General features: G+C 35.1%; 1 protein-coding gene across 1 annotated transcript in view; it reads left to right on the forward strand.

Annotated features, from left to right (window-relative positions):
- The window catches only part of TTN (titin), a 408,614-nt gene that overhangs the window by 24,260 nt on the left and 358,442 nt on the right, over positions 1-25,912 (forward strand). The window contains exons 9-32 of the mRNA XM_074212758.1: positions 70-204; positions 984-1,115; positions 2,106-2,243; positions 2,870-3,001; positions 3,501-3,638; positions 7,824-8,117; positions 8,220-8,345; positions 12,139-12,417; positions 13,156-13,221; positions 14,027-14,285; positions 14,552-14,618; positions 15,036-15,251; positions 16,128-16,270; positions 19,441-19,646; positions 20,039-20,272; positions 20,390-20,634; positions 21,319-21,620; positions 21,732-21,896; positions 21,997-22,165; positions 22,254-23,947; positions 24,069-24,350; positions 24,868-25,134; positions 25,234-25,506; positions 25,636-25,899. Coding sequence (XP_074068859.1) covers positions 70-204; positions 984-1,115; positions 2,106-2,243; positions 2,870-3,001; positions 3,501-3,638; positions 7,824-8,117; positions 8,220-8,345; positions 12,139-12,417; positions 13,156-13,221; positions 14,027-14,285; positions 14,552-14,618; positions 15,036-15,251; positions 16,128-16,270; positions 19,441-19,646; positions 20,039-20,272; positions 20,390-20,634; positions 21,319-21,620; positions 21,732-21,896; positions 21,997-22,165; positions 22,254-23,947; positions 24,069-24,350; positions 24,868-25,134; positions 25,234-25,506; positions 25,636-25,899 — 6,226 coding nt within the window. The remainder of the gene's footprint in view (positions 1-69; positions 205-983; positions 1,116-2,105; positions 2,244-2,869; positions 3,002-3,500; positions 3,639-7,823; positions 8,118-8,219; positions 8,346-12,138; positions 12,418-13,155; positions 13,222-14,026; positions 14,286-14,551; positions 14,619-15,035; positions 15,252-16,127; positions 16,271-19,440; positions 19,647-20,038; positions 20,273-20,389; positions 20,635-21,318; positions 21,621-21,731; positions 21,897-21,996; positions 22,166-22,253; positions 23,948-24,068; positions 24,351-24,867; positions 25,135-25,233; positions 25,507-25,635; positions 25,900-25,912) is intronic.

Below are 25,912 nucleotides of genomic sequence, written 5' to 3' on the forward strand. Positions count from 1 at the left end.
ATGATATATGATAGAGACTTTTTAGATTAAGGTAAATTAAAGAATTCATTTTTTCTCTATGAAAATTAGACCAGAAAAGAAGCAAGGACTGCTACCACCAAGGTAGTAGTTGCTGCTGATAAAGCCAAGGAACAGGAATTAAAATTGAGAACCAGAGAAGAAATTACTACCAAGCAAGAACAAATACATATAACTCAAGAAAAGGTAAATATCATGATTTTAGATGTGAAATCTAATGCTTAATACATGTGTACATCAGGGTCATATTTTGTTGCCCAATTAAAAAAAAACTTGGTTAGATTGAAGGCAGAGACTACTTTTTGCTTCTTTTTATATCCCCAGAGGTTATCCCAGTAGGTAGCTTGGTACATAGTGATTGGGCTGGCTGTGGTTCAGTCATGTCCAACTCTCCATGACCTCATTTTAGGGTTTTCTTGGCAAAGATACTAGATTTACTTCTCTAGCTCATTTTACAGATGAGAAACCAAGGCAAACAAGTGACTTGTCCAGGGTCATATAGCTAGGAAGTATCTGAGACTGGAGTTGAACTCCCAAAGATGAATCTTCCTAACTACAGGACCTATGGTAATTGATTCCAGTTCACTGGAAAAAATTCAGTGTGAATTTGAATAATGCAACCACTTTAGGAATTCATTATTTACAGTAATCAGGACCTCTCTATATACCTAAACATTCTGCTATATAATGATAACTTGTATAGAAAAAACCAAAACTTTAAAAATTAAGTATTTATATTTTTCAATTCTGGATGCTACTTTCGTTATCCAAGTATAACTGTCTTAGGACAGTAAGAGTAGAAATGTTAGAATTACATTAACCGTACTTTGTGTTACTTTAATTCAGTGTTTAGACCTGTGAAAGAATTTGGCTTCCTTTCCCACATTGCTGCTTTATAAAAAATCATGTTATTTTCATTTAAGAAAAAAAAAGAAAACAAGATCTTTTTTATCATTTAAAAACAGATGAGAAAAGAAACCGAGAAAGCCTTTGTACCGAAGGTAGTGATTACTGCTGCTAAAGCTAAAGAACAAGAAATTAAAACTGCTGAAGGAATAATGACAAGACAGCAACAAGTACAAGTAACTCAAGAGACGGTGAGTCTAGTTCTCCAAAGAGATTATAGTTCATGGGCAAACCACCACATCCTTTCAACAAACAGAACATATTCAAGCACAGCATAAATGCTGGTATCGTCATCATGGTTATTATCAGTCTTGTCATCCTTGTTACACCTTCCCAAGGTTGCTGTGATACCCAAATAAGTCAATTCATGTAAAGCATTTTATTATTGCTACAGTGACATATAAATGCTAGCCACAAAATTGTGTTGACTCACTATTTAGGAAAGAGGGACTTCCAATTTTAAAAACTCTCTGACCCTATCAACTAAGGTTTTGCCTCACTAACAATAAATGTTACAAAACTGGAAATGATATTCTATTCCACTTGCATCTTTTCACTTCAGACACTAAATTCAAGGTTTAAGTTTTAGGGAAAAAAAGGTATGGATTTTTTATCCTCTATTTCCTGACTGGGACAATTGCACTTTTATATTATCTGTTTCCAGCATTGGTTCTGTGCTTTTCTTCTTTATATCAGACCTCAGATTGACTTTAAAAAGGTTATGGGAACCTAACTAGATGTTGCTGTTTCCTTCTTATCAAAGGCAATGGGAGACTTTGTTTTCAGCAAAAAATCCTAGTTGTCACTCCCAAAAAAAACCCTATATTTGCCATTTTATTACTGATGACTAATCATCTGAAGCTTCCATTATGACTCTATTACTCAAGAGCCCAAATCTGGGTCACAGGGTTACATTCGGAGAGTTACCTACCCCAAAGGGTTGTTGTTAATGGTGCTACATAAGCATTTTATAAAAGACTAAACCAAGGGCATTCATATTAAGATTAAAGCTTTCTCACTAGGAATTGCAAACTGGGCTTGGGAAGAGGAAAGAGAGGACAATGTTGAGTTTTCTTCCCTCTATCCTGTACCCATTCTTTCTTTGTTTATTCTTTCCTGACCTCGTGACACTTTATCTGGGGCACATGAACTTCAATTTTTGATTTCACTCAAATATTCAGATGGGAAAGGAAGCCGAGGGCACTGAAGTAGCTATGGTGGTAGCTGCCTCTGACAAACTTGAAGAACAGGAAATAGTGCTGAGAGCTAGAGAAGAGCTTGTCACAATACAAGAACAAATGCACATAACTCATGGAGAGGTGAATACTGCTACATCTTGGTGGCATGGTCTTAAAAACAAACTTTTTTACATGTTCATCACCTATTTTCATCATTACTTTTTCTCTCTCTGGATTAGAAAATTTCTAAGTCACATTTTTTCACCTTGCTCATCTTCACAATCGTTTTACATTTCTAAACATCATCTAGATTTCATTTTGAATGCTTACTAACATTTTATCACAAGTTGAATTTTTTAAAATCTTCCTATTGAAGTAGATGACATCTAAAAGTGCAAGAAAGAAAATGACAGAAATATTTCTTATTACCATTCTTTTGGAATAATCTCATAGAATAAACCAGTCTATATGAAATTGATGGGATTGCATTGTAAAAGCTTATAAGAAATTGAGTCTAATCTTACATTGTAGATCTCATTAGATCTATAGATTTTTCATAGCTTGTAGTATGGAGAATCCAAGCAATTTTGCTACGATGAAGTCTTATTGAATTACTTGCATAGAGATGTCCTTGAATAGGAAGAAATTTCATCATCTTTTCTATAACCTTTCACTCTTTTTTTGTTATGTTGCTTTTACCAGAGACCACATGGAATTTAATTCTTTCCCCTATCCCCCCTCCTTTTTTTTTTTACTTTAATCTTTAGATAAGAAAAGAAACTAGGAAAACAGTGGTACCTAAAGTAATAGTTGCCCCTCCTAAAGTCAAACAAGAAACACTATCAAGAACTAGAGAAGAAATCTCTAAGCAAGAACAATTACGTATAACTCAAGAAAAGGTGAATACAGACATTCTGGATGCAAAATTAACTCTCACAACTTACTCTTTTTTTAGAAAACCTATTATTTAATCAAGAATATAGGAATTAATCTATATTTTCCTTCCTAAAACCAAAGCTAAAAATGCTTTAAAATTTGAACTACTATTATTATTTCTCCTGCATATTTGATTTTTTATTCATTATTAACCTGCTTATCATTCTTATTTTCATCAATATCTTCAGCCATTTGCATGAAGGCTAAGATTTTTAATATAAAGTCTGTATACATATATATACACATATATACATATATGTATCACAGTGCAAAGTTTTTGATTTACTTACAGCTAATATTTTAAATTGATTCCCTATAATTTTTCATTTTCATAAATGGAAATTGGTCACTCCCTCCTTAGCAACCCTACATCCCTGCATCTTGTATTATTACTTCTAAAAGTATGCTATGATTTTTTGGGACCATATGGAGCTCAAATCTTTATTTTGCTATAATAATCAGATGAGGAAGGAAGCTGAGAAACTTGCTCATTCTACAATAGCAGTTGCAGCTGCTAAAGCCAAGGTTCAAGAAACTTCACAGAGAAGTACAGAAGGAATGGCCGTCAGACATGAACAATTTCATGTTACTCATGAAAAGGTGATGATAACTGTCATAGGTGTGAAATTTCCTCTTCTTAACATTTCACTGCCAATCATCATAAAAAGGAATTATTAACACCCTCTCTTTCTGACTCCTTTAATTTTTCAGCAACTACTGAACCAGGATATTTGTCTATTGTTAATATTACTATACATTACCCTCCCTTCCTGATTTATCATTAATTTCCATGATTAACATGTCTTCCAGGGATAAAAAATATCTCTTTGCATGCAGAGTGATTTTAAGAGAATCTTCCCAAATAAAACATGCTGATATAAATCAGTGATGAATTAGTGGGCACATCCACTTTTTGTGAAATGGATGTGTTTTGTGTGTGTGTGTGTGTGTGTATGTGTGCACCATGAATCTCAGATATTGTTTCATATCAAGAACAATAAGTTGATTTAATTTTCTCCTTCCACATTCCTTCATTTGTATTTAATCCACTTGCAAATACTTTTCCTTATAATCCTGTGAGAATCATTCATCTTTATCTTTACTGTAAAAATCAGATGAGAAAAGAAGCTGAGAAAACCACAGCGCCTACTGTAGTAGTTGCCACCACTAAATCCAAACAGGATGCAATATCAAGAACTAGAGAAGGAATTTCTATCCAACAAGAGCAAGTACACATAACCCATGAAAAGGTGACTATAGTTGTTTGCACACTGAGACCTTCCTCCATTAATCTCTTCCCTTTGGACACATCTTTCACTCTTGCTCTAAACCACAATAAATTTCTTTTAACCTTTCATTTCCTTTTTTCATAATAATCTATTCTTTTAAAATTTAGCAGTAAAGTTTGAAATTAACTTCTTCATTTCTGTTGGTATTTTCCTCACATATTTGTTGTTTTCTTTCATTAACGTGAACCTTACTCTCTGTCTTAGTGACTTTTTCTATAATGTTATTGCTAAGAGAAACTTGTTTTTAAAAAGTTATCATTCCATAGATATAACATTCTGTGACAAACCATATATCTTATGCATGACAGTCTTTCTAATGGGACATTCCACATGGGTAAACTGTTTATAAAATTAATTTCCATGAAACCTTTCAAAGTGCTATGTAAAAATAACTTTCATTTTTGTCATAAAATTAGCTAAAGATGGATGCTGAGAGGACTTCTTTACCAAAAGTAGTAATCACTTCTGTCAAAGGCGCAGGGCCAAATGTAATGCCAAGAACTAGAGAAGGTTTTGCTGTTCAAGAACAAATCCATCTTTTTCATGATGAGGTGAAAACCATTGCTATGGTGGTGCAAAGCATTGTTTCATTAAACTCCATCAGCCTTCAGAACAATCCATCCAATCTTGTCTGTTGTCTGGTTGATCCCTCTGATTGCTTAGTTGCCTAACACTATTTCAGAAGTAATTGAACCCAGTGAAGTCTCCAACTGGCAGACACTTGGCATTTCTAGTGGTGAAAAGTCAGTTTAAATGTTACTTTTTTCTTTGAGTTCACTAAATGAATTCACAGCATTTCCTAAGTGTGAATTGGATTCTGCTTTGAATAGTTCTCTCACTTCAAAACCTTTTAATTTCAAAATTTTCTTCTTGTCTTTAAAAAAAAAGACTTGGTAGTTATAAACATGCTTTTACCATTTCGGGTATTGAAAAAAATCCTACTAGAAAAATGTAAACATCAGAAGATAATCTCATGTAAATTATCACTTGTTAGGCACAACTAACATTTTACATTCTAAAAATGTTAGAATTTTTGTCGGTATGATTAAGATTAAGGAACTATGACAGTCCCTATGAAGTTTAACATCTCTCATGTTAAACTTTTTTTTTCCTTTTTAAGGTCTATTCTTAAATTGAGACCAACAATCAGTTCTTTACCTCTTAGAGACTATAATCTTCTCTACAAAGTAGGAGATGAGAGGAAGAATGGAGGAGCACAGAGCTCTGAAATCAGAAAGATATGTGTTCAAGACCTTTTTCTGGCAAATAATAGCTATATCCATTGGCTAGTCATTTAGCCTTTCTGTGCTCCAGGCAAATTTCTAAAGAAAGATGAATTATAAAAAGGCTGCTGATCCACACTCTTTATAAATATTGCTTCATGCTTTGTGTTTGTATACCCAGTGCCTGACACAAAGAGAGGTGCATATTAGACACTTAATAAATATTTATTATTATTAAATATTAATTGGTCAAATGGTAAAAGCATTTCCATTCTCTAAGTTCCTCATATCAGTGACATAATGGTTTAAACCCTCCTCCCTCAAACTGTGATAATAGTACCTGCTCTACCTCTCACTAGGTGTTATTAAGATGAAATGAAAAATAAAACAAAATAATTTGAATACTATAAAGTGCCACACAAACATAAGATGAATCATTGAGATTATTTTTTACAAAGCCCAAAAAGACATGTTTCATGTGTCAATCAAGTCTGAAGACTAAGGAACAATAAATGATGGAACCAAATTATTGACATTTTTCTTTTAAGATGCATATTTGTGGGGGAAGCTAGGTGGTGCAGTAGATAGAGCACTGACCCTAGAGTCAGGAGGATCTGAATTCAAATCTGGTCTCATTATAATAATTACCTAGCTGTGTGACCTTGGGCAAGTCACTTAACCCCACTGCTTTGCCAAAAAAAAACTAAAAAAATTAGATGCATATTTGAATTGAGGGAACTATTTGCAATTCTTGCATCAGTTTAGATATTTGCAGGGGAGAAATCTAAAATCCTCCTAGTCGTTTACATTTTAAACTGTTGAGAGTGTTATTTTTAAATGAATGAAGATAACCTATTTGAAAACTTAGAATCTAGACCATCTATTACAAACAAACAAAATTATCTTTTTGAACCACTCTTTAGTACTTATATTGCATTGGATCACATAATTAAATCCCTGCAACCAATACTCTTGTGTGGCATTGTCAAACATCAGTGTCCATGTAGATGCCTGGAATTGTTAAATACAAAATTTAAAAAAAAATCAAAATGTAATACACAGACCAGTTTTGACAAAGTACTATTATTTTGGTTGGCACTCTGGTAAAAGCAATGGATCCTTTCTTAGAATATAGCTTTTTAAATGCATAAAAAAATAAATAGGATTACCTAGGAAATCAATTCTGTTAAAAATGCAGATATCAAAATATTCATTAAAAAATTCAAGGACCACAGGTTTAAAACCTCCTAGTTTACAAGATTTTTTTTAAATAGCATCTTTTCCACAAGCTGTTTCTCTATCATAGCCCTTTCCAGAAAAGAGAAAATAACCACACATCCCATTTCCACCTGTGCTATTGACTAATTCAGAGTTCTGAATCTTGATAATTGTGGAAAAAAAGGAAGAGGCCATCAGTAGAAAAGGATCCATTTTTTTCTTAATATGAAAATGTTTCCCTTTTCATTCCAGTACTTTAATTGGTGAAGAATACTAGTTTTCATTGGTGTTCTTTAATAGAGATATTCTAACATCTGAAGAGTTTTTCCTCATGGGGAATCTCAAATATATTCATGCATTCAATGAACATTCATGAGCCATCATGTTATCTAATATTTGCATGCAAAACACGCATCTCTATATTGACTCTAGCTCCTCTGAACATGAAGATATCACTGTTTGTGAGTGTGTATTTTTATGAACATGGTGACACTGTTCACATAAAACAACTTGATATATGTAGATAATTATCATAATATCAATGCAAACAAATACCCCAAAAAACTGGGACCCAGAGTTAGTATTATGTGAAGGCTGGGGGGCAGTGGAAGTAAGAAAGGAAATAGTGTATGTCTTTATTGTCCAATTTACTCAATAATCATTATTTAATCTTCCAAAAATTGTCTGCACATATCTGCTTTTATTCCATGCTTATGCTTCCAGTTTTGTGTATTTTATTGTTTTTGTGTGAATAAAGTATTTGCACATTTTTATCAAAATATATATGCAAAATTAAATGAATAATAAATGAGAAAAATACATCACTAAGTTTATACATTTTATGTAATATTAAGTGAATTGCCTGCCTCTTATTGTTATTTGTAAAATAGGAAGGGGTGTGCGTGTGTGTGTGTGTGTGTGTGTGTGTGTGTCTGTGTCTGTTTAACTGTATGTGTGTATTTGTATTTATTTTGACTGATATACCAAGAAGAAAATGTTTACCCAGTCATTACTTAGTCGTGACTAACCCTAAACTTTGGATGTGTTATCTCTAGATGGGAACTGGAAAAAAGGCCGAAGCTGTGGCCACTGTTGTCGCTGCAGTCGATCAAGCCCGTGTGAGAGAGCCCCGAGAGCCAGGGCATTTTGAAGAATCATATGGGCAACAAACAACTTTGGAGTATGGCTATAAAGAACAGATCTCCGCAACCAGAATAACTGAGCATCCCCAGCGTCCAGCTTCTGAACCTCATGTTGTCCCTAAAGCAGTCAAACCCGCAGTGGTACCAGTGCCTTCTGAAACACATATCTCAACAACAGATCAAATGGGAATGCACATATCATCACAGGTTAGATTCCCAGGCATCCTCTATTTTCTCTGTCTTTCTCTGCAAACATAAATGGCTTTCATCCTTTTTTAACTATCATCACTGAATTTTATTTTCTTACAGATCAAGAAAACGTCAGACCTGACGACTGAAAGATTAGTCCATGTGGAACACACACGCCCTCGTACAGCAAGTCCTCATTTTACCGTTTCAAAAATTTCTGTTCCTAAAACGGAGCATGGACATGAGGTAAAAAGTGAGACAAAATGTAATCAATAGGTTTCTAGTCAATGGGAGATAAAGAACCAAAATCCTTGATTTAAAAAATGGTTATATCATATTTGCTAAGGCTCTCCAGAACTATCCAATGTCAATTAATTAATAAACAAGCATTGATTAAGTACATGACATATTCCAGGTACTGGGCTAGGTAGGTATGGGAATGCAAAGATAAAATTGAGACAGTCTCTGTCTTTCAGGAGTCCACTTTCTATTGAGTTAGATGACTTCTATATTTATAAGCAAAATCAAAATAAACACAAGGCCTGGGTCATGGACTGGGGCTGAGAGTCATCTTCTGCTCATTGGTGTCAGATGGCCTTCATACCTAAAAACAATGTGATGACTGATCCTTTAAGAGTATATCTGGCTGGTAAAATAGTATCTGTAGAGAGTTAACAAAATATCTTTTCTCAGGTGACCCACGTGTAAGACCCCACTTTGCTTTATCTTTCAGACGTAGTACTAAACAATCTTTTCAGTTTATCATATTCTGAGGTTTTGCTAAAGGCTAATAAAAATTCATCTAGTTTACTGGTAATTATAATTCAAATTTCTCCTGAGGAATTTTAATTGTATATACACATATACATAAACATTCACTCAGATATACATATATGTTTATGTTCATCTGTATGTATTCAAATATATACATAAACATGAACACACACATATATCACAGAGATATGTGTGTGTGTATGTATGTGTTTGCTTGACCTGGAGGCTTTTAAAGTGAGGGTATAATTAATAGAAATGTTTGCAAAGTACATAAATAATCCATAAGCTAACTCTTTATGTAATTTTGGTCAATAGAGATTGTTTATATTCACACAGTATATGTTTTTTAGCCTTTTAATTAAATCCTATATGTAGATAATTGATTGTTTCTGTTAAAGAAATTGGATTACAATTCCCCCTTTACAAAATACTTCACTTTACATAGAAATAGGTTAAAAGATGAAAGGTGTTAATAAATTGAATTTAGTTAATCCAGTTGATAAGATGTAAATAAATATATAACTTTGTACCCTTCATAACCCTGGCAAATAATTGAACCTTTCAATACCCCTACCATCTCATGTGCCCACCTTGAGGCCTGGAATCAAGAAGACTTATGTTCCTGAATTCAAATCTAGCCTCAGACACTTACTAGCTATGTGACCCTGGATACGTCACTTAACTTTTCTTTGCTTTAATTCACTGGAGAAGAAAATGGTAAATCCCTCCACTATCTTTGCCAAGAAAACCCCATGGTCAGAGTTAGCATGCTATGGTCCATGGGTCACAAAGAGTTGAGGAAGAACAGACATGTACACATGTGAGTTTTTTTCCCTCTGATAAAATATAAGATCCTTGAGCTTATGGACTATTTTGTTTCAACATTCCTAGCATCTAGCACAGTACCCATTTTGATAGATGATACTTCATACATGTTTATTGATTTAGTCCTCTACAATGATTAAATCACAAATATGAACCATCCCAATAAGCCCATGTATCCTCAATGCAACATTTTTCATTTAAAATCCCAAACCTCTTCAAATAGTAATATGACTCACATGTAGAGGTAGCATGACATATTAGAAAAGAGCACTGAGTTTGGAATCAGGTTCAAATTCATCTAATGCCAGTAAGCATGTGACCCTAGGGAAGTCACTGGATATATATGGTTTAAGCAACACTTTTAGACATATTTGAAAGTCCTAAACTTTATTGGTAAAGATATTTCCTATACCTAGAATACTTTAGAATGATACATATTCAAATTTAAATATAAATCTCTTGATTCCACTGGAAGTTCTTGATTATCATTCTAACCTACTACATCTACTAGCTGTGTGACCCTGGGCATGTCAGTTAACCTCTGTTAGTCTCAGGTTCTTCATCTATAAAATAGAATACCTTATCTGCCTCATAGAGTATGGAAACAATATGTGTAAAACACTTTGTAATCCTTAATGCATTATATAAATGTTAGCAATTTTTCCCTTTGTATTTTTCCTCTCCTTATGAAAAATGACTATTAATTAACTTAGTTATTTAGTACTTTCAAGGTGATGGGGACAAACAGAAATCTTTGAAAACCCTTCAAGCCCCATTATTCTACATCATTTTGTTTATTCATCCTCAAAATCTGTTAAAATAATAGCCCAAATAGCAACGGTCAAATGACTATTTTTACCCAAATCATCTAAATATCCACATGGATGACATTTGAAGATTTAAGAGACTCAAATTCTTTCTCTGAGATATGATTTGATTAATTATAGTTTTGTCCTATTTCTGGTCAGGATATTCCTATGAACCTAGAAACTTGAAAGAAATACTGCATTTTTCCAAAGAAAAATTCATAGACATAGTATTTCAGTCTATTTTATTTTTACAAGAATAATTAAGCCTATATTATTTCTTTTTAGTATGGTATCTAACTCACTGGTGGGACCAGTAAATCACTATGACAGTAATAATAATCCAAATAATAGAGTAGTTATAAAAATATTTTTCTAAATACCTGCATTTTTATCTTCGCATAACTTAGATTTATGGTTGCCATCAAAATGTGTTCTTCCAAAAGTCCTTCTTTGAAATATATCCACGGGTTTAATAACTTCCCGGTTCTGAATTTCAACTATGACATATTAAAATGTGATATTCATCAGGATGATTAAGTGATAATTTGCAAATGAGACTTTGCTGATAAAGGGTTCCTTTAAAATAAGAGCAATAAAATAAGGATTTTCTTAATTTAATTCAAGATATTTTAGAAAACACCATTTTAGAGTATAGAAAGATTGATACTGACCTTTCTAAATGGAAGGTATAGTAGAATAGGTATTAGAATTGGGGTTCAGATATTTCTGGGTTCAAGTGCTAGCACCATTTATTAGTGTTTCTCTGATCTTCCATCCCTTTATAATTAACATGAAGATTCTAACACTTGCAAAATCATACTTGCACCTACTCTGCAGGGTGTTTGGAGCATTAAATGAAATAATTTAGCCTCAAACATGCTTTGACAGTTTTAGCAGGCCCTACAAATGTAAAGCACAATTATGACTGATGAAGATACAGCTATTTATGATGAGACAATCTCTAAACATTTTGGTTGTCAAAAAGAGAAAGACACAATACACACACACACACACACACACACACACAAATCTTAAATAAATAGCTTCAAGTTCTAGTCTCTGAAACAACGTAACCTTGGACAAAAATGTTAAACTCTTCAAGTCCACCAATTCTTTAAGACATATCCAAATCCACACTGTCCTTCCTATATTTGTATCTGTGAGCTAAGAATAGTTACTTTTTAAAAGAAACAATATTTTATTTTAAAATATAAAAACCAGGGCAGCTAGGTGGTGCAGTGGATAGAGCACTGGTCCTGTAGTCAGGAGGACCTGAGTTCAAATTCGACCTGAGAAGCTTAACAAATACCTAGCTATGTAACTTTGGACAAGTCACTTAACCCCATTGTCTTGCAAAAACAAAGCAAAACAAAAACAAAAACCAAATAAAATATAAAAACCATCTTAGCTCATAGCTGTATAAAAACAAGCAAAAAACAAAACAGACAGCAATTCTGTCCAAAGTTACCCCTCTTCTAAGACATAGACTATTTGCTCCCATGATTCAATTGAGGAAATTCCATATTGATAAAATTGTAGATCATTCTTAATCTAGTGGAAACTGGAAAACAAAATGACAAAGTTCATCTTTGAGTAACCACATTGATTGACTTCTCTTTTTTTACTTTCAGGTATCAATAGCAGGCAGTGCTATTGCTACATTGCAAAAAGAATTGTCAACAACTTCTGTTCAGAAGATTACCAAGCCAGTGAAGGCTCCCGTTGTTAAGCCAGTTGATACTAGAGTAAGAATGGAGCCTACCCCCTCACCCCAATTTCCCTTTGCTGACACACCTGAGACATATAAAAGTCATGCTGGAATTGAAGTGAAGAAGGAGGTGGGGATGAGTATCACTGGTGGGACTGTCCGTGAAGAACATTATGAAGTACTTAAAGGACGAGAAACAAAGGTCAGTGGTTCCATGATACCATGTTCCTTTCATTATTAGTTTTCAATGCAGTGAAAAATGGCAATTATTCTTATGATCAAAAGACTGAGATTTAAGCCTCGTTCAACCTCTGGTATGATCCTGAGCAAACCAATTAACTTCTCTCATCTGTAGTGTCCTTGATAATACTGTAAATATTGGATTCACAAGTTGTTGTGAAGGAAGTGTTCTATCAGTGATACAAAGCTAACTATGTGTAGGACATAGTTTAAATTGTATTTATACTTAAATTATATAAATATTTAATTTTATATTTGTTATATTTTACCATGTTTCAAATTATATGTTGGTGTGGTAAAGGAGCATCTTGGAAATCTTGAAATTTTAGGTTCAAGTTGTTTTATGCTAATTGTGTGACAATGGGCAAGTCCTACCTTTTCAATACCCCTAGAAAACTCTAAGAGTGTCATTACACTTAAGTTTAAATTTAAATATATATTTATATTTAAATATATTTATTTCAATATTTAAATATAAGTTTTCTGATATTCTAGAAGTCACAAATTTGGACAAAAAATAAATCATTTTTGCAGGCACTAGTGAAAGATTTCATTTGGCTCATATTATATTTATCCAAGTCCTTTACCTTATCAGTGACTTACTTTTTTCTACCTTCTGTCCCCAGCAAACATAGGGATTAGCATCTGCTATTACCTTCTACTCACTGTGAATTTTGTAACATCTCTTTTAATATCTTAGGTTACAGAGACAGCTAGAGTACCTGTACCAGCAGAAGTTCCTGTAACTCCACCAACATTAGTCTCAGTGAGTAAAAAACTGAAATTATTTTAGGAGACTCTAGCTGTTTAAATAACATTTGAGTATGCTATATGATTTTTGTTTCCAAGATTTTGTAAGTTTTGAGAATGGGAATCATTTAGGTCTTTTGTATTTCATGTCCTCATTCCCTAATGTAGTTCTCAACCCATAGTAGGGTTTAATAAATATTTAGTGATTAATTTGTGAAATACCTTAATTAAATCTGTATGTTCCAATTCAAAGAAGAGATTCTAGACAATATCAGTATCATTCAAGGAGGAAAAGAGCAATGCCATGTGGCAAATGACTACAGTAATTTCTGTCTAATAAAAAACCCCTCACTTAAATCCACTAAAGACTTGGGTTCAGTTCTCAACTCTACTTCTTTAAGAGGCATCTGGGAGAGTAGAGAAATATTGGCGTCAGAGTTCCAGATTCAAATACTACCTTTGATACTTAACTGTATGTGTGATCTTGGAAAAGTCACAACCTAATTTGATCTTATTTGTCTTCATCTATAAAATGATGTCTGAGGTTCCTTCTAGGTCTAGATTCTTTCATTTCAGGTATCAATTTACACAGTTGGGTAGGAATTTATAAATCATATCCCCCCTTAAGGTAGATTTATTACAATCTCGAAATGTATCTAGATGCTGATATTTCAGGAGTCCTGACCCAATGGACTCTAGTTTCTCCTGGACCTAGAGCTACCATTTAAAATTCCCAACTTCATTTGCATGCATTGTAAAAATAGTCAATTAATGATAAGGATGGCAATGATTATAATGATGTTTTATGGTTTTCTCTCTAGGGCCTAAAGAATGTGACAGTCATAGAAGGTGAATCTGTCACTCTGGAGTGCCATATCTCTGGTCACCCATCCCCAACTGTGATGTGGTACAGAGAAGATTACCAAATCGAAAGTTCCATTGATTTCCAGATTACTTTCCAGTCTGGGATTGCTCGACTGATGATTCGAGAAGCCTTTGCAGAAGACAGTGGAAGGTTTACTTGTACTGCTGTAAATGAGGCTGGAACTGTCAGTACTTCGTGCTATTTAGCTGTACAGGGCAAGTATCCTTATTTAAAAAGGGAAAAAACCCAACAACCTGTCAAAGATGTCCTTCTCACCCACTCAATACACTTTCTTCCTTTTATCAGTCACTATCCCAATAGAAAGCTTCTTTATCTTTTCTCCTGTTTACTTCAGACAGATGCTCATCTTGCTGTGACTTTGTTATGACCTTTCGAATTTGGAATTCCTATTCAAGACTGGAGTGTGACCCAAAATACTAGACCTGAATATTAATTCAATGAATTTTTGTCTTCCTTACAGTTTCAGAAGAGTTTGAAAGCAGAGAAACAACTGCTGTTACTGAGAAATTAACCACAGAAGCAAAACGGTAAATGTCTTTTCATTAATAAGACTAAAGCAAAGATTCCCTGATTGATTTTGTGTGGCCCTGAGAGGCAACACAAGGAAGTCTACCAAGGGAGTTCTGGGAATATTTCAGAAACAGCTATATTATCTTATTGAAAATTAATTACTCTTTTCTTCCTTATGCTCAGATGCATGATAAAATTCAGAATTTATTTTCTTATTGAGTGGCAGGTATAGGAAAGCTTACTGAAAACCATGAGATGGTAAATTATAAAATTTATTTCATTTCATGTTTAACAGGGAGTATAGGAAAATTTACTGAAAGTCAATAAAAAAAGGTTGGAAACTCATAGTCAAAAGCTCATACATGAATCTGACTACCCCTTCCTTTCTCATGATGGTAACCAAGACAGTAATCTTATAGGACCTGTCTTTTCAGCTTTGTGGAGTCAAAAGATGTGGTAATGGTGGAGACTAGCATCCCAGAGGAACAAGCTGGACCCGGAGAACCTGCCGCTCCTTTCTTTATCAGAAAACCAATGGTACAGAAATTAGTTGAAGGTGGAAGCATTGTTTTTGAATGCGTGATTGGCGGCAACCCAAAGCCCCATGTGTACTGGAAAAAAGCAGGTGTTCCTCTCACCACTGGATACAGGTACTTAGATGACTAAATTATTGTTCTCTGAGTTGTTTTTATGTTATGTAAATGATGCATGAAGGAAAAAAAAAGATAGAATTTACTTATACACTAGCGCCCTGGGATTAACTCTCATTCATTCAGTTTTCTCTCCAGGTGACCTGTCATGTTTTATTTGTCCTGAAGTGTTTTTATACTTTCTCACAAAGCCTTGTGGGGGAAAAAACAACTTTAAACAGATACATCAAATGTAGAATCAAGAAAATTTCTCCCAGCTTTGGCTTAAATCCACATAAAAGCTTTATGAAATGAAGGAAAATGTATTGTGCTTGGAATATGATGGATTCAACTGGCAGCCTAGCCATGGAAACATCATAACCCTATATTCTTGGTTCTATTTTGTTTTGTTCTATTTTCAGGAAAGATATGTAAAATAAGGTCTTTTAAAATGGAAATTTTCCTCTTATTTATTCTTTAGTATTAATACCTATTTGGTTTTCCTCCATGTTCAACTATATTTAACTATATTCCATAAAATATCTTGATTTTAAACTTGTTCTATATAAACTTTACTATTTTTTTCAGTTCATATATCATCTTCTCAGGAATAAGTACAATGCATGTGAGGCAACTAGGTGGCTCAGTAGATAGAGAACTAGGCCTGGAGTCAGGAAGACCTGAGTTCAAATTCAGCCTCAGGCATTTACTAGCTTTATAACTCATCTACAAAATGAACTGGGGAAGAAAATGGTAAAGTTCTTCGATGTCTTTGCCAAGAAAATCCCAGATGGGGTCACAGAGATAGACACAATGAAATGACTGAACAATAGTGAAACAAGGTACTTTCTTATAGAATTATAATTATGTATTTTCTTTCAAAATTTATTGTTAAAGGTACAAAGTAAGTTACAACAAACAAACTGGTGAATGCAGACTGGTGATTTCCATGACTTTTGCTGATGATGCTGGTGAATACACTATTGTTATTCGTAATAAGCATGGGGAGACTTCTGCATCAGCCTCCTTACTAGAAGAAGGTAAATGTTGAAAGAATGTTGATTTGGGAATTAGAGGAGCTGGTTGCTAGTCCATGTTTTTCCACTTACTAATAACATCAACAGATATTCATCAGAAGTGCCTACTATACAGAAATCATTGTGCTAAATTCTGGGGTGTTATAGGGTAGTCTACCCTCAAAGAATTTACAGTCTAGAAATAGCATAAGACATGCAGACAAGTATATTCCAGCTAATACAAAGACTTAACTCCTCCAGCTACCCCGTAGTATAATGTGGATGTATGCATCCATATGGGGATGTTGACCCATTACTTAATGAGTAATAGAATTGCTTCCTAACAATTAGAGCTATCTAAAAATAAAAAGGATAGATCAAGTGAATTCCCTGTCACTGCTATTTTTCAAAAAAAGGAGATTGCATGGCTCCTGTGATTGGACTTGAACTCTCCTTAGGTCCCTTCCAATCATTCGATTCTATAATATTGAAATAGATATAATTATGGAATACATAAATATAGAAACAACCTCTACCTTTGGTCCAAGCCCCTCTTAATTAGGGAAATATTCTCAAATGCCCTAGGAAAGGAGTAGAAAAGTGGAGACAGATTTCTAGGCTTCTGTGGGGGAATTATTTGACCATTTGATCATAAAGTCCAAGTTCGGTAGGGCTATAATTGAAACCAGAATCAGAATTATAGAGAGAAAGAACATAGTGATATCAAGAACTGTTGGTCAGAAAGAATGAATTCTATAAAAATGAAGCAGACAGAGTGACAGGAGAACAGTCAATTTTGATCAGAAAGGAGATAGTAATGAAGAAAATGGAGAGTAGAAAAGAATAAAGAAGGACATGGGAGTTAGAGGGCAAGTGATAAAAGTAGGAAAAAGCAAGAAGAACTAGGATACTGAGAAAATAAATGAAGTCATTTATGTGACAACACTTGAAACTCTCCAGGAAAAAAAAGGGGGCATTACTACCAGCACTGTCTCTCTGGAAGCTAAGGATATTAAAAAGATATTGGATGATAACATTCCTCTTCTGTAAAATGAGTAATAGTCATATACTTGTTTAGGCTTAGAGTTCTCATCATTAAGAAAGAAAGAAGGATTGGATTTTTTTGCTATGATATCCAAATTATTGGCTAGATGAAGTCAATGACTATGGCACCAGAACACTTTTGTTCATCCTGAAAATCCATACATCAATTACGAGTGCTAATAGGTGAACTCTTCAGACCTCTGCAAAGATACATCCTGTAAATATGTGCAGAATATGGAATAAACTTAAGAATCTTGATTTTGACAAATCCTTTCATATTTCCACTCCCATACTGAATGGCAGATAAGGACTCTATTAAATAAAGAATGTAACATTTTTAAAGAATGTTAAAATAGACAAACTTGCTCTTTCCCCCTACTTCATTTAAATTTATTTTTGGTCATCATAATACTATTTTACTTTATTTTACACAGAAATATGTTTTGGAAATGTTAAGTGTAAATGTAGTCTTCACATATCAATTTATATTTCAATTCACAGTTGATCTTTTTTTTCTAAAGTAAATCCCTTTTTTTGAATATCTCAAATATTCATCTGTGAGGCATCCTTAACTTTTCACTTTCTCTAATTTTTTTTATATTCATCAAGTTACTCCATCCTCATCTTTAAAAGCCATCCTTCTCTCTACACCCATGTCCACTACCTTAGTGTGAGCATATACAAGCAGTAAAACTAGAAGGAACTTTCCAGGTCAATTCTAACTTCTAACAGTTGAGGAACCTGAAATCTAGGAAATGTTTAATGACTTGTTCAAGATCCTACTGGTAACCATCAAAGGAAGGATTTGAACCTAAGTTTTCTGATTCTAGAGTCAGTGGATTCTCCCTGACCTGAACTAGGTCAGGTTTTCACTGCCACTTCCCTAGATTGTTGCAGTAACCTCTTAATTGGTATCCTGGTTAACAGTTCTCCCATCTTCAATGCATGTTCTATGCAGATGGCAAATTGATTTTCCTAAATCATGGATCTGATCATGCTACTGTCAGGATCAAGGAGTTTCAGTAGTTCCCTATTGCCTCTGGACTAAAATACAAATTCTTTTGTTTGGCATATAAAGCCCATCACAATTTGTGCCCAGCCTATCTTGCCAGATACATAGGAAACTCTTAGGTTTCTGTCAAATTGTCCTTCTTGCTCTTCCCCATACCTGATAATCCTTTTTTTAACAGTGAGAAGGCACATTGATTAAATCCTGATTTGAGTCACCCTCAAATACTTAGTAGCTATGCAACTCTGGACAAGTCACCTGACTTTTGTTTACCTCGGTTTCCTTAACTTTTAAATGGGAGTAATAAAAGCATTTACTTCCCAGGGTGGTTCTGGGGTTGAAATGAAATAATATAGTGCCTGTGCCTATAGGCCTAATAAGTGCCTATAGGCATTTAATAAATGTCCTTTTTTTCTTTATCCCTTGTTGCTTCTTCTGTCCTTTCCTCATTTCCTCCTTCATTTCCTATCCCTTTCTTCCTTCCAGTCCACCCTCTCTCCTTCCTTCTTTATTTACTTCTTTTCTTCCTTCTTTCCTTTTTTCTTTTCTTCCACTCTTTTCCTTCCTTCTTTTATACTTCCTTACCTTTTCATTCTTCCTCTTTCTTTAACTTCCTTTTTTCCTCTCTTCTTCCTTTCCACTTTCCTTCCTCCCTCCCAGTTTTTTTTTCTTTCTTCTTTCCTTCTTTCCTTCCTTCCCTTCTACCTCTATGTCTTTGAGGAGGATGTTCAACCATGCCTGAAATACCCTTCTTCCTCAATCCTGGTCTGGTTTAGGACTCAAAACTGGTGTTACCCACTACTTGAAGCTTTTCCTGATGTCCCCAAATAGTGCTCTAACCCCAAAACAGAAGTGAATTCATTCCTATTGTTTGCCTTTATCATCTTGTGATTTCCTAATACATGTAAATTCTTTGACAGCAGATTGTTTCATTTTTGTTTCCAGTATTCAGTCTAGTATCTAACACAAAGCAAATACTTAAGAAATATTTGTTGAATTTAATTGAATTGAACCTTCTATGAAATATGGATTTTAATATATTGAATTTACCAATTCTATACTAGCCAAACCCTTCCTTGATTATTCATGGCATGCTTATCGTCTAACAAGGAAGCAATTAACTCATGTCATTATCTCCTAGCTGATTATGAAATGCTGATGAAGTCACAGCAAGAAATGCTTTACCAAACACAAATGACTGCATTTGTTCAAGAGCCGAAAGTTGGGGAGATGGCACCTGGATTCCCTTACCCTGAATATGAAAAAGAATATGAAAAAGAACAAGCCTTGATTAAGAAGAAAATGGCTAAAGATACTGTTCTGGTCAGATCTTTTGTAGAGGACCAGGTAAAGAGAATGATAGTATTCTCTATTCATCTTTTTCTCCTATCATTTCTCTTCTATGATATTTTTTAATCTTAAATGGAGATGAGAATGGAAGGGGACTTTAGTGTATATGATAAGAAACAATATATTTCCATATTCATTTGCAATAGAATTCTTTAATTTCATGACATTTTTCAAGGACAGATCATCCCCATTAATTAAAGAACAAAGCAATGAAATTATACTGGTAAATCTTCATTGCCATTTTTCCTAAATGAAGTGTAATAGATACTCCTATTTAAGGGGGAAACAGATGAGAAAATAGGGTCATTCTTGGGAGTCTTGGATTGTGGGGTATAGAAAACTGAAAATCTTTCTTTGAAAATAAAACTATCACTTTTTTCCACACATAGGAATTCCATATTTCTTCCTTTGAAGAGAGACTTATTAAAGAAATTGAATACAGAATTATAAAGACTACATTAGAAGAGCTTCTTGAAGAAGATGGTGAAGAAAAGATGTCAGTTGACATTGCTGAGTCTGAAACTATTGAAGCAGGATTTGACTTAAGAATAAAGAATTACAGAGTAGTTGAGGGAATGAGTGCTACTTTCCATTGCAAGATGTCTGGATATCCATTACCCAAGGTAACATGCAAAGAGAAGTGTCCACCAAAAGTCTGGGTATCATGAGGATTTAGCACAACTTGGTTGTGATAAAATGGTTTTCAATTGATTCTCTTCATGGATGCTCTTTCTTTATAGATTGCATGGTACAAAGATGGCAAACGCATCAAACATGGTGAACGATACCAAATGGACTTTCTTCAGGATGGCAGAGCTAGTCTACGCTTACCTGTTGTTCTTCCAGAAGATGAAGGAATCTATACAGCATTTGCCAGCAATATCAAAGGGAATGCTATTTGCTCAGGCAAACTTTATGTGGAACCTTCTGCACCATTTGGTGCCCCATCTTATATACCAGCACCTGATGCGATGAGCAGAATTCGGTAAGGCTTTGGGGTATTTCATGTTTATCTGGTCCAATGATTAGATCTTAAGGTACTTTAGTGATCCCACTGGTAAAACATATAACTAATGAAGTGAAAATAAAGTAGAATTAGCAAAGTTAATTGCTCTAAGATATAAACATAAACAAAAGCATAAGCAGGAACCAGGAGCTTTTACTTTCAGGTTTCATGTTGTAATCATCACTCTGTTTTTCACTAACATATGATTTTAACCAAGGATGTATTTTAGGAAGGTACATTCTATAGAGGTGTTTAAGTTCTGTAATGTGTATAGTGCTAGACTTAAAGTAATGAAAATCTGAGTTCAAATTCTGTCTCAATGTTAGTTGTGTGACTAGTTGATTGGAAATTACTCAATCTCTTCCAGTCTCTAGTTCTTCATCTTTAAAATGGGAGTAATAATAATAATGTCACCTTCACAGGGACGTTATAAGGATCAAATGAAATAATATGTGTAAAATGCTTTGCAAAACTTAAAGAGTTATATAGTTGGTGACTATATTGTCATCTATTTTATTCAAATTTAATAAGCATTTTTTCCTTTCTGATAAATGAAGTGTACATCTACTAAATGAAAAAGAGAAAAATACATTGGGTTACTTTCCTTTAGGTCTTTTAAATTATATTAATTACATTTTCCTTATATTTTCTTCTGTTTTCTAGATCTGTCTCTCCCCGGTCATTAAGTCGTTCTCCTGCACGCATGTCTCCTGCTTATATGTCTCCTGCCCGTATGTCTCCTGTCCGCATGTCTCCTGCCCGAATGTCTCCTGCACGCATGTCACCTGCGCGTATTTCCCCGGGACGGCGTCTGGATGACACAGATGAGTCACAACTGGAAAGACTTTATAAGCCTGTCTTTGTATTAAAACCCACCTCATTCAAATGCTTAGAAGGACAGACTGCCAGATTTGACTTAAAAGTTGTTGGCAGACCTATGCCAGAGACTTTCTGGTTTCATAATGGTATGTAATAATGACATATCACTCAATGAAAAGCAACCTTCAAAATAAATTTATGGAACATTCTGACAATTAAAACATCCTTGAACATATATTTTCCTCCCATGTTTACAGGCCAGCAGATTGTCAATGACTATACCCATAAATTAGTCATTAAAGAAGATGGCACACAGTCACTGATCATTGTTCCTGCAACACCTGAGGATTCAGGAGAGTGGACAGTGGTTGCCCAGAACAGAGCCGGGAAATCATCCATTTCTATGACTTTAACTGTTGAAGGTATTGTTTGTGGGGAAAGATAAATGCCGCATGATCAGGGTAGAGGCCACAAAAAGTATTTCAGTGTCACTTACTCTGAACTGTGATCTTATTATTCTAGCTGTGGAGCACCAGGTGAAACCAGTATTTGTGGAAAAACTGAAAAACATCAATGTAAAGGAAGGTTCTAGACTAGAGATGAAAGTCAGGGCTACTGGCAATCCAAATCCTGACATTGTTTGGTTGAAAAACAGTGACATTATTGTACCCCATAAATATCCAAAGATCAAGTAAGTTTGTGGGAGATTATTTTTAAGACTATTAGACAATTTCAACAACCATTCTATTTGTACTAATGTATTTTTACATGTATTACAGAATTGAAGGAACCAAAGGAGAAGCTGCCCTAAAAATTGATTCTACTGTCAGCTATGATTCTGCATGGTACACTGCAACGGCTATCAACAAGGCTGGCCGAGATACCACGAGGTGTAAAGTCAATGTTGAAGTTGACTTTGCAGAACCAGAACCAGAAAGAAAACTAATCATACCACGTGGAACATACCGAGCCAAGGAGATTGCAGCTCCAGAACTGGAGCCTCTCCATTTACGATATGGTCAAGAGCAATGGGAAGAGGGTGATCTCTATGACAAGGAGAAACAACAGAAACCATTCTTTAAGAAAAAACTCACCTCTTTAAGACTCAAGCGCTTTGGCCCTGCTCACTTTGAATGCAGACTCACACCAATTGGTGATCCTACCATGGTGGTTGAATGGCTCCATGATGGCAAGCCACTGGAAGCAGCCAACAGGCTTCGCATGATCAATGAATTTGGATATTGCAGCCTTGACTATGGAGTCGCCTACTCCAGGGACAGTGGTGTGATCACTTGCAGAGCCAGTAATAAATATGGAACGGATCATACATCAGCCACCCTTATTGTTAAAGATGAAAAGAGTCTTGTTGAAGAATCTCAACTACCTGAAGGGAGGAAAGGGTTGCAGAGAATTGAGGAACTAGAGAGGATGGCCCATGAGGGTGCACTTACTGGAGTGACAACTGATCAAAAAGAGAAGCAAAAACCTGACATTGTTTTGTTTCCAGAACCAGTCCGAGTACTTGAAGGAGAAACTGCACGGTTCCGCTGCCGAGTTACAGGCTACCCACAGCCTAAGGTGAACTGGTACCTAAATGGACAGCTCATCCGCAAAAGCAAAAGGTTCCGAGTACGATATGATGGTATTTATTATCTTGACATAGTAGATTGCAAGTCCTATGACACAGGAGAAGTCAAGGTCACTGCTGAAAACCCTGAAGGAGTGACTGAACATAAAGTAAAACTGGAAATTGAACAAAGGGAAGACTTTCGGTCTGTCCTTCGCCGAGCCCCTGAACCCAAGCCAGAAATTCAGTATCATGAACCTGGAAAACTTCAGTTTGAGGTTCAGAAGGTAGATAGACCTGTTGATGCCAAAGATACCAAAGAAGTTGTCAAACTGAAAAGGGCTGAACGAATTACACATGAGAAGGTATCCGAAGAGTCAGAAGAGTTACGCAGTAAATTCAAACGCAGAACAGAAGAAGGGTATTATGAAGCCATTACAGCAGTGGAGCTTAAATCTCGGAAGAAAGATGAGTCCTATGAAGAATTGCTTAAGAAGACAAAGGATGAACTTCTCCACTGGACAAAGGAGTTAACTGAGGAAGAGAAGAAAGCCCTCATGGAGGAAGGCAAAATCACAATCCCAACCTTTAAACCAGAAAGAATTGAACTTAGTCCAAGTATGGAGGCTCCCAAAATCTTACAACGAATTCAAAGCCAAACAGTAAGTCAAGGAACCGATGCCCATTTCCGGGTTAGGGTAGTAGGGAAACCAGACCCTGAATGTGAATGGTATAAAAATGGAGTCAAGATTGAGCGGTCTGACCGGATCTACTGGTATTGGCCTGAAGATAACGTTTGTGAATTGGTCATTAGAGATGTGACAGCTGAGGATTCAGCCAGCATCATGGTGAAAGCCATCAACATTGCTGGGGAAACCTCAAGTCATGCTTTCTTGCTTGTCCAAGGTAATTCAGAATTATTGTCTATTGTGACTCTTCTATTTATGTATCAGTACTTTTCTTTCTTTTTTGCCCAAGTTATACATTTTATGTAACTTTTCCAACTTCTTTTCTTTTTTTTTTTTAGCCAAACAGTTGGTCACTTTCACACAGGAATTGCAAGATGTTGTTGCTAAGGAAAAAGACACCATGGCAACCTTTGAATGTGAAACTTCAGAGCCATTTGTCAAAGTGAAATGGTTTAAGGATGGTGTAGAGGTTCATTCTGGAGATAAATATAGAATGCACTCTGACAGAAAGGTCCATTTCCTTTCTGTATTGACAATTGACATGTCTGATGCTGAAGACTACAGCTGTGTACTCGCAGAAGATGAAAACATAAAAACAACAGCTAAACTTCTTGTTGAAGGTAGGAAAGAAAGGATTTGTTTTCTTCCTTAACTTTGTTCTTATAACTCTTATACATTTCATTTTTAAGGCACTCATTTGTGAATTGGGCATAATAAACCTAAAGCCCAAATCTCCAGGCTATATTTGTAGTTCTAAATATATCTGAAAGTGTTTCAAAATCAGGCTAGGAAAGGAACAGAAGTAAATTCTGTTCAACTTCGTGATTTGAAAACTAATTTGATGATTTGGGAATTTTGTTTCTCAAAATTTAAATGTTTCAATCAATAAATACAATAGAATATGCAAACTGGAAAGATTCTTTAATACCAATTAGTTACCTTATTTTATAGATAGTGAAAATGAGAACCTCAGGGATTAAGTAACTCCTGGAAGGTCATCCAGCTAGCAGTAACAAATTCAGGAGTAAAAGCTAGTTCTTTCTGTCCAGTTTAGTATCTTTCTCCTATGTCACACTGACTCCCTGCTTGCCCAGCAATATTCTAGACCTGAAACCACTTCTCTGTCTTATATTTCAGGTGCAGTTGTTGAATTTGTGAGAGAACTTCAGGATATCGAAGTACCAGAATCTTTTTCAGGGGAGCTGGAATGCATCATTTCCCCTGAAAATGTGGAAGGCAAATGGTACCATGGTGATGTTGAACTCAAATCCAATGGAAAATACAGCATTACATCTCGCCGTGGTCGTCAAAATCTTACCGTCAAGGATGTAACCAAGGAAGACCAGGGTGAATATAGCTTCATTGTAGATGGGAAAAAGACCAGCTGCCATCTAAAGATGAAACGTGAGTCTTTCCACATCAACTCCAGACAGATGTGATGGCATCTCTTTTGAATCAATGTCATGATTATAATTTTCTTTTTGTTCTTGACATGTTCCACAGCCCGCCCCATAGCTATTCTTCAAGGACTCAATGATCAAAAAGTCTGTGAAGGTGATATTGTTCAGCTCGAAGTTAAGGTTTCTTTGGAAAATGTGGAAGGTGTCTGGATGAAAGATGGTCAGGAAGTGGAGCCCAATGATCGGATCCACATTGTGATAGATAAACAATCACACATGTTACTCATTGAGGACATGACCAAGGAAGATGCTGGACATTATTCCTTCACCATCCCTGCTCTAGGACTTTCAACCAGTGGACGGGTCTCTGTTTATAGTAAGCATAATCTCTATTTCTATTTCCCAAGGTCACATGATTTGAGGAGCTACGGCAAAATGTGTTATTGTTGTTTGTTTTGTTAAAATCTTTTCTATGTGTTCATTTACTTATGTTGTGTTTTTACAGGTGTGGATGTAGTAACACCTCTAAAAGATGTCAATGTTATTGAGGGAACAAAGGCTGTCTTGGAATGCAAAGTCTCTGTTCCTGATGTGTCTTCTGTTAAATGGTACTTAAATGATGAACAAATCAAACCTGATGACCGTGTTCAAGCAATCATTAAAGGAACTAAGCAACGGCTAGTGCTTAACAGAACTCATGCTTCAGATGAAGGACCTTACAAGTTGATGGTTGGCAGAGTTGAAACCAGTTGCAACCTCACTGTAGAAAGTAAGAGTTTTTC

This window comes from Macrotis lagotis, chromosome 1 (assembly GCF_037893015.1).
Source record: "Macrotis lagotis isolate mMagLag1 chromosome 1, bilby.v1.9.chrom.fasta, whole genome shotgun sequence".
Taxonomy (NCBI): Eukaryota; Metazoa; Chordata; class Mammalia; order Peramelemorphia; family Peramelidae; genus Macrotis; species Macrotis lagotis.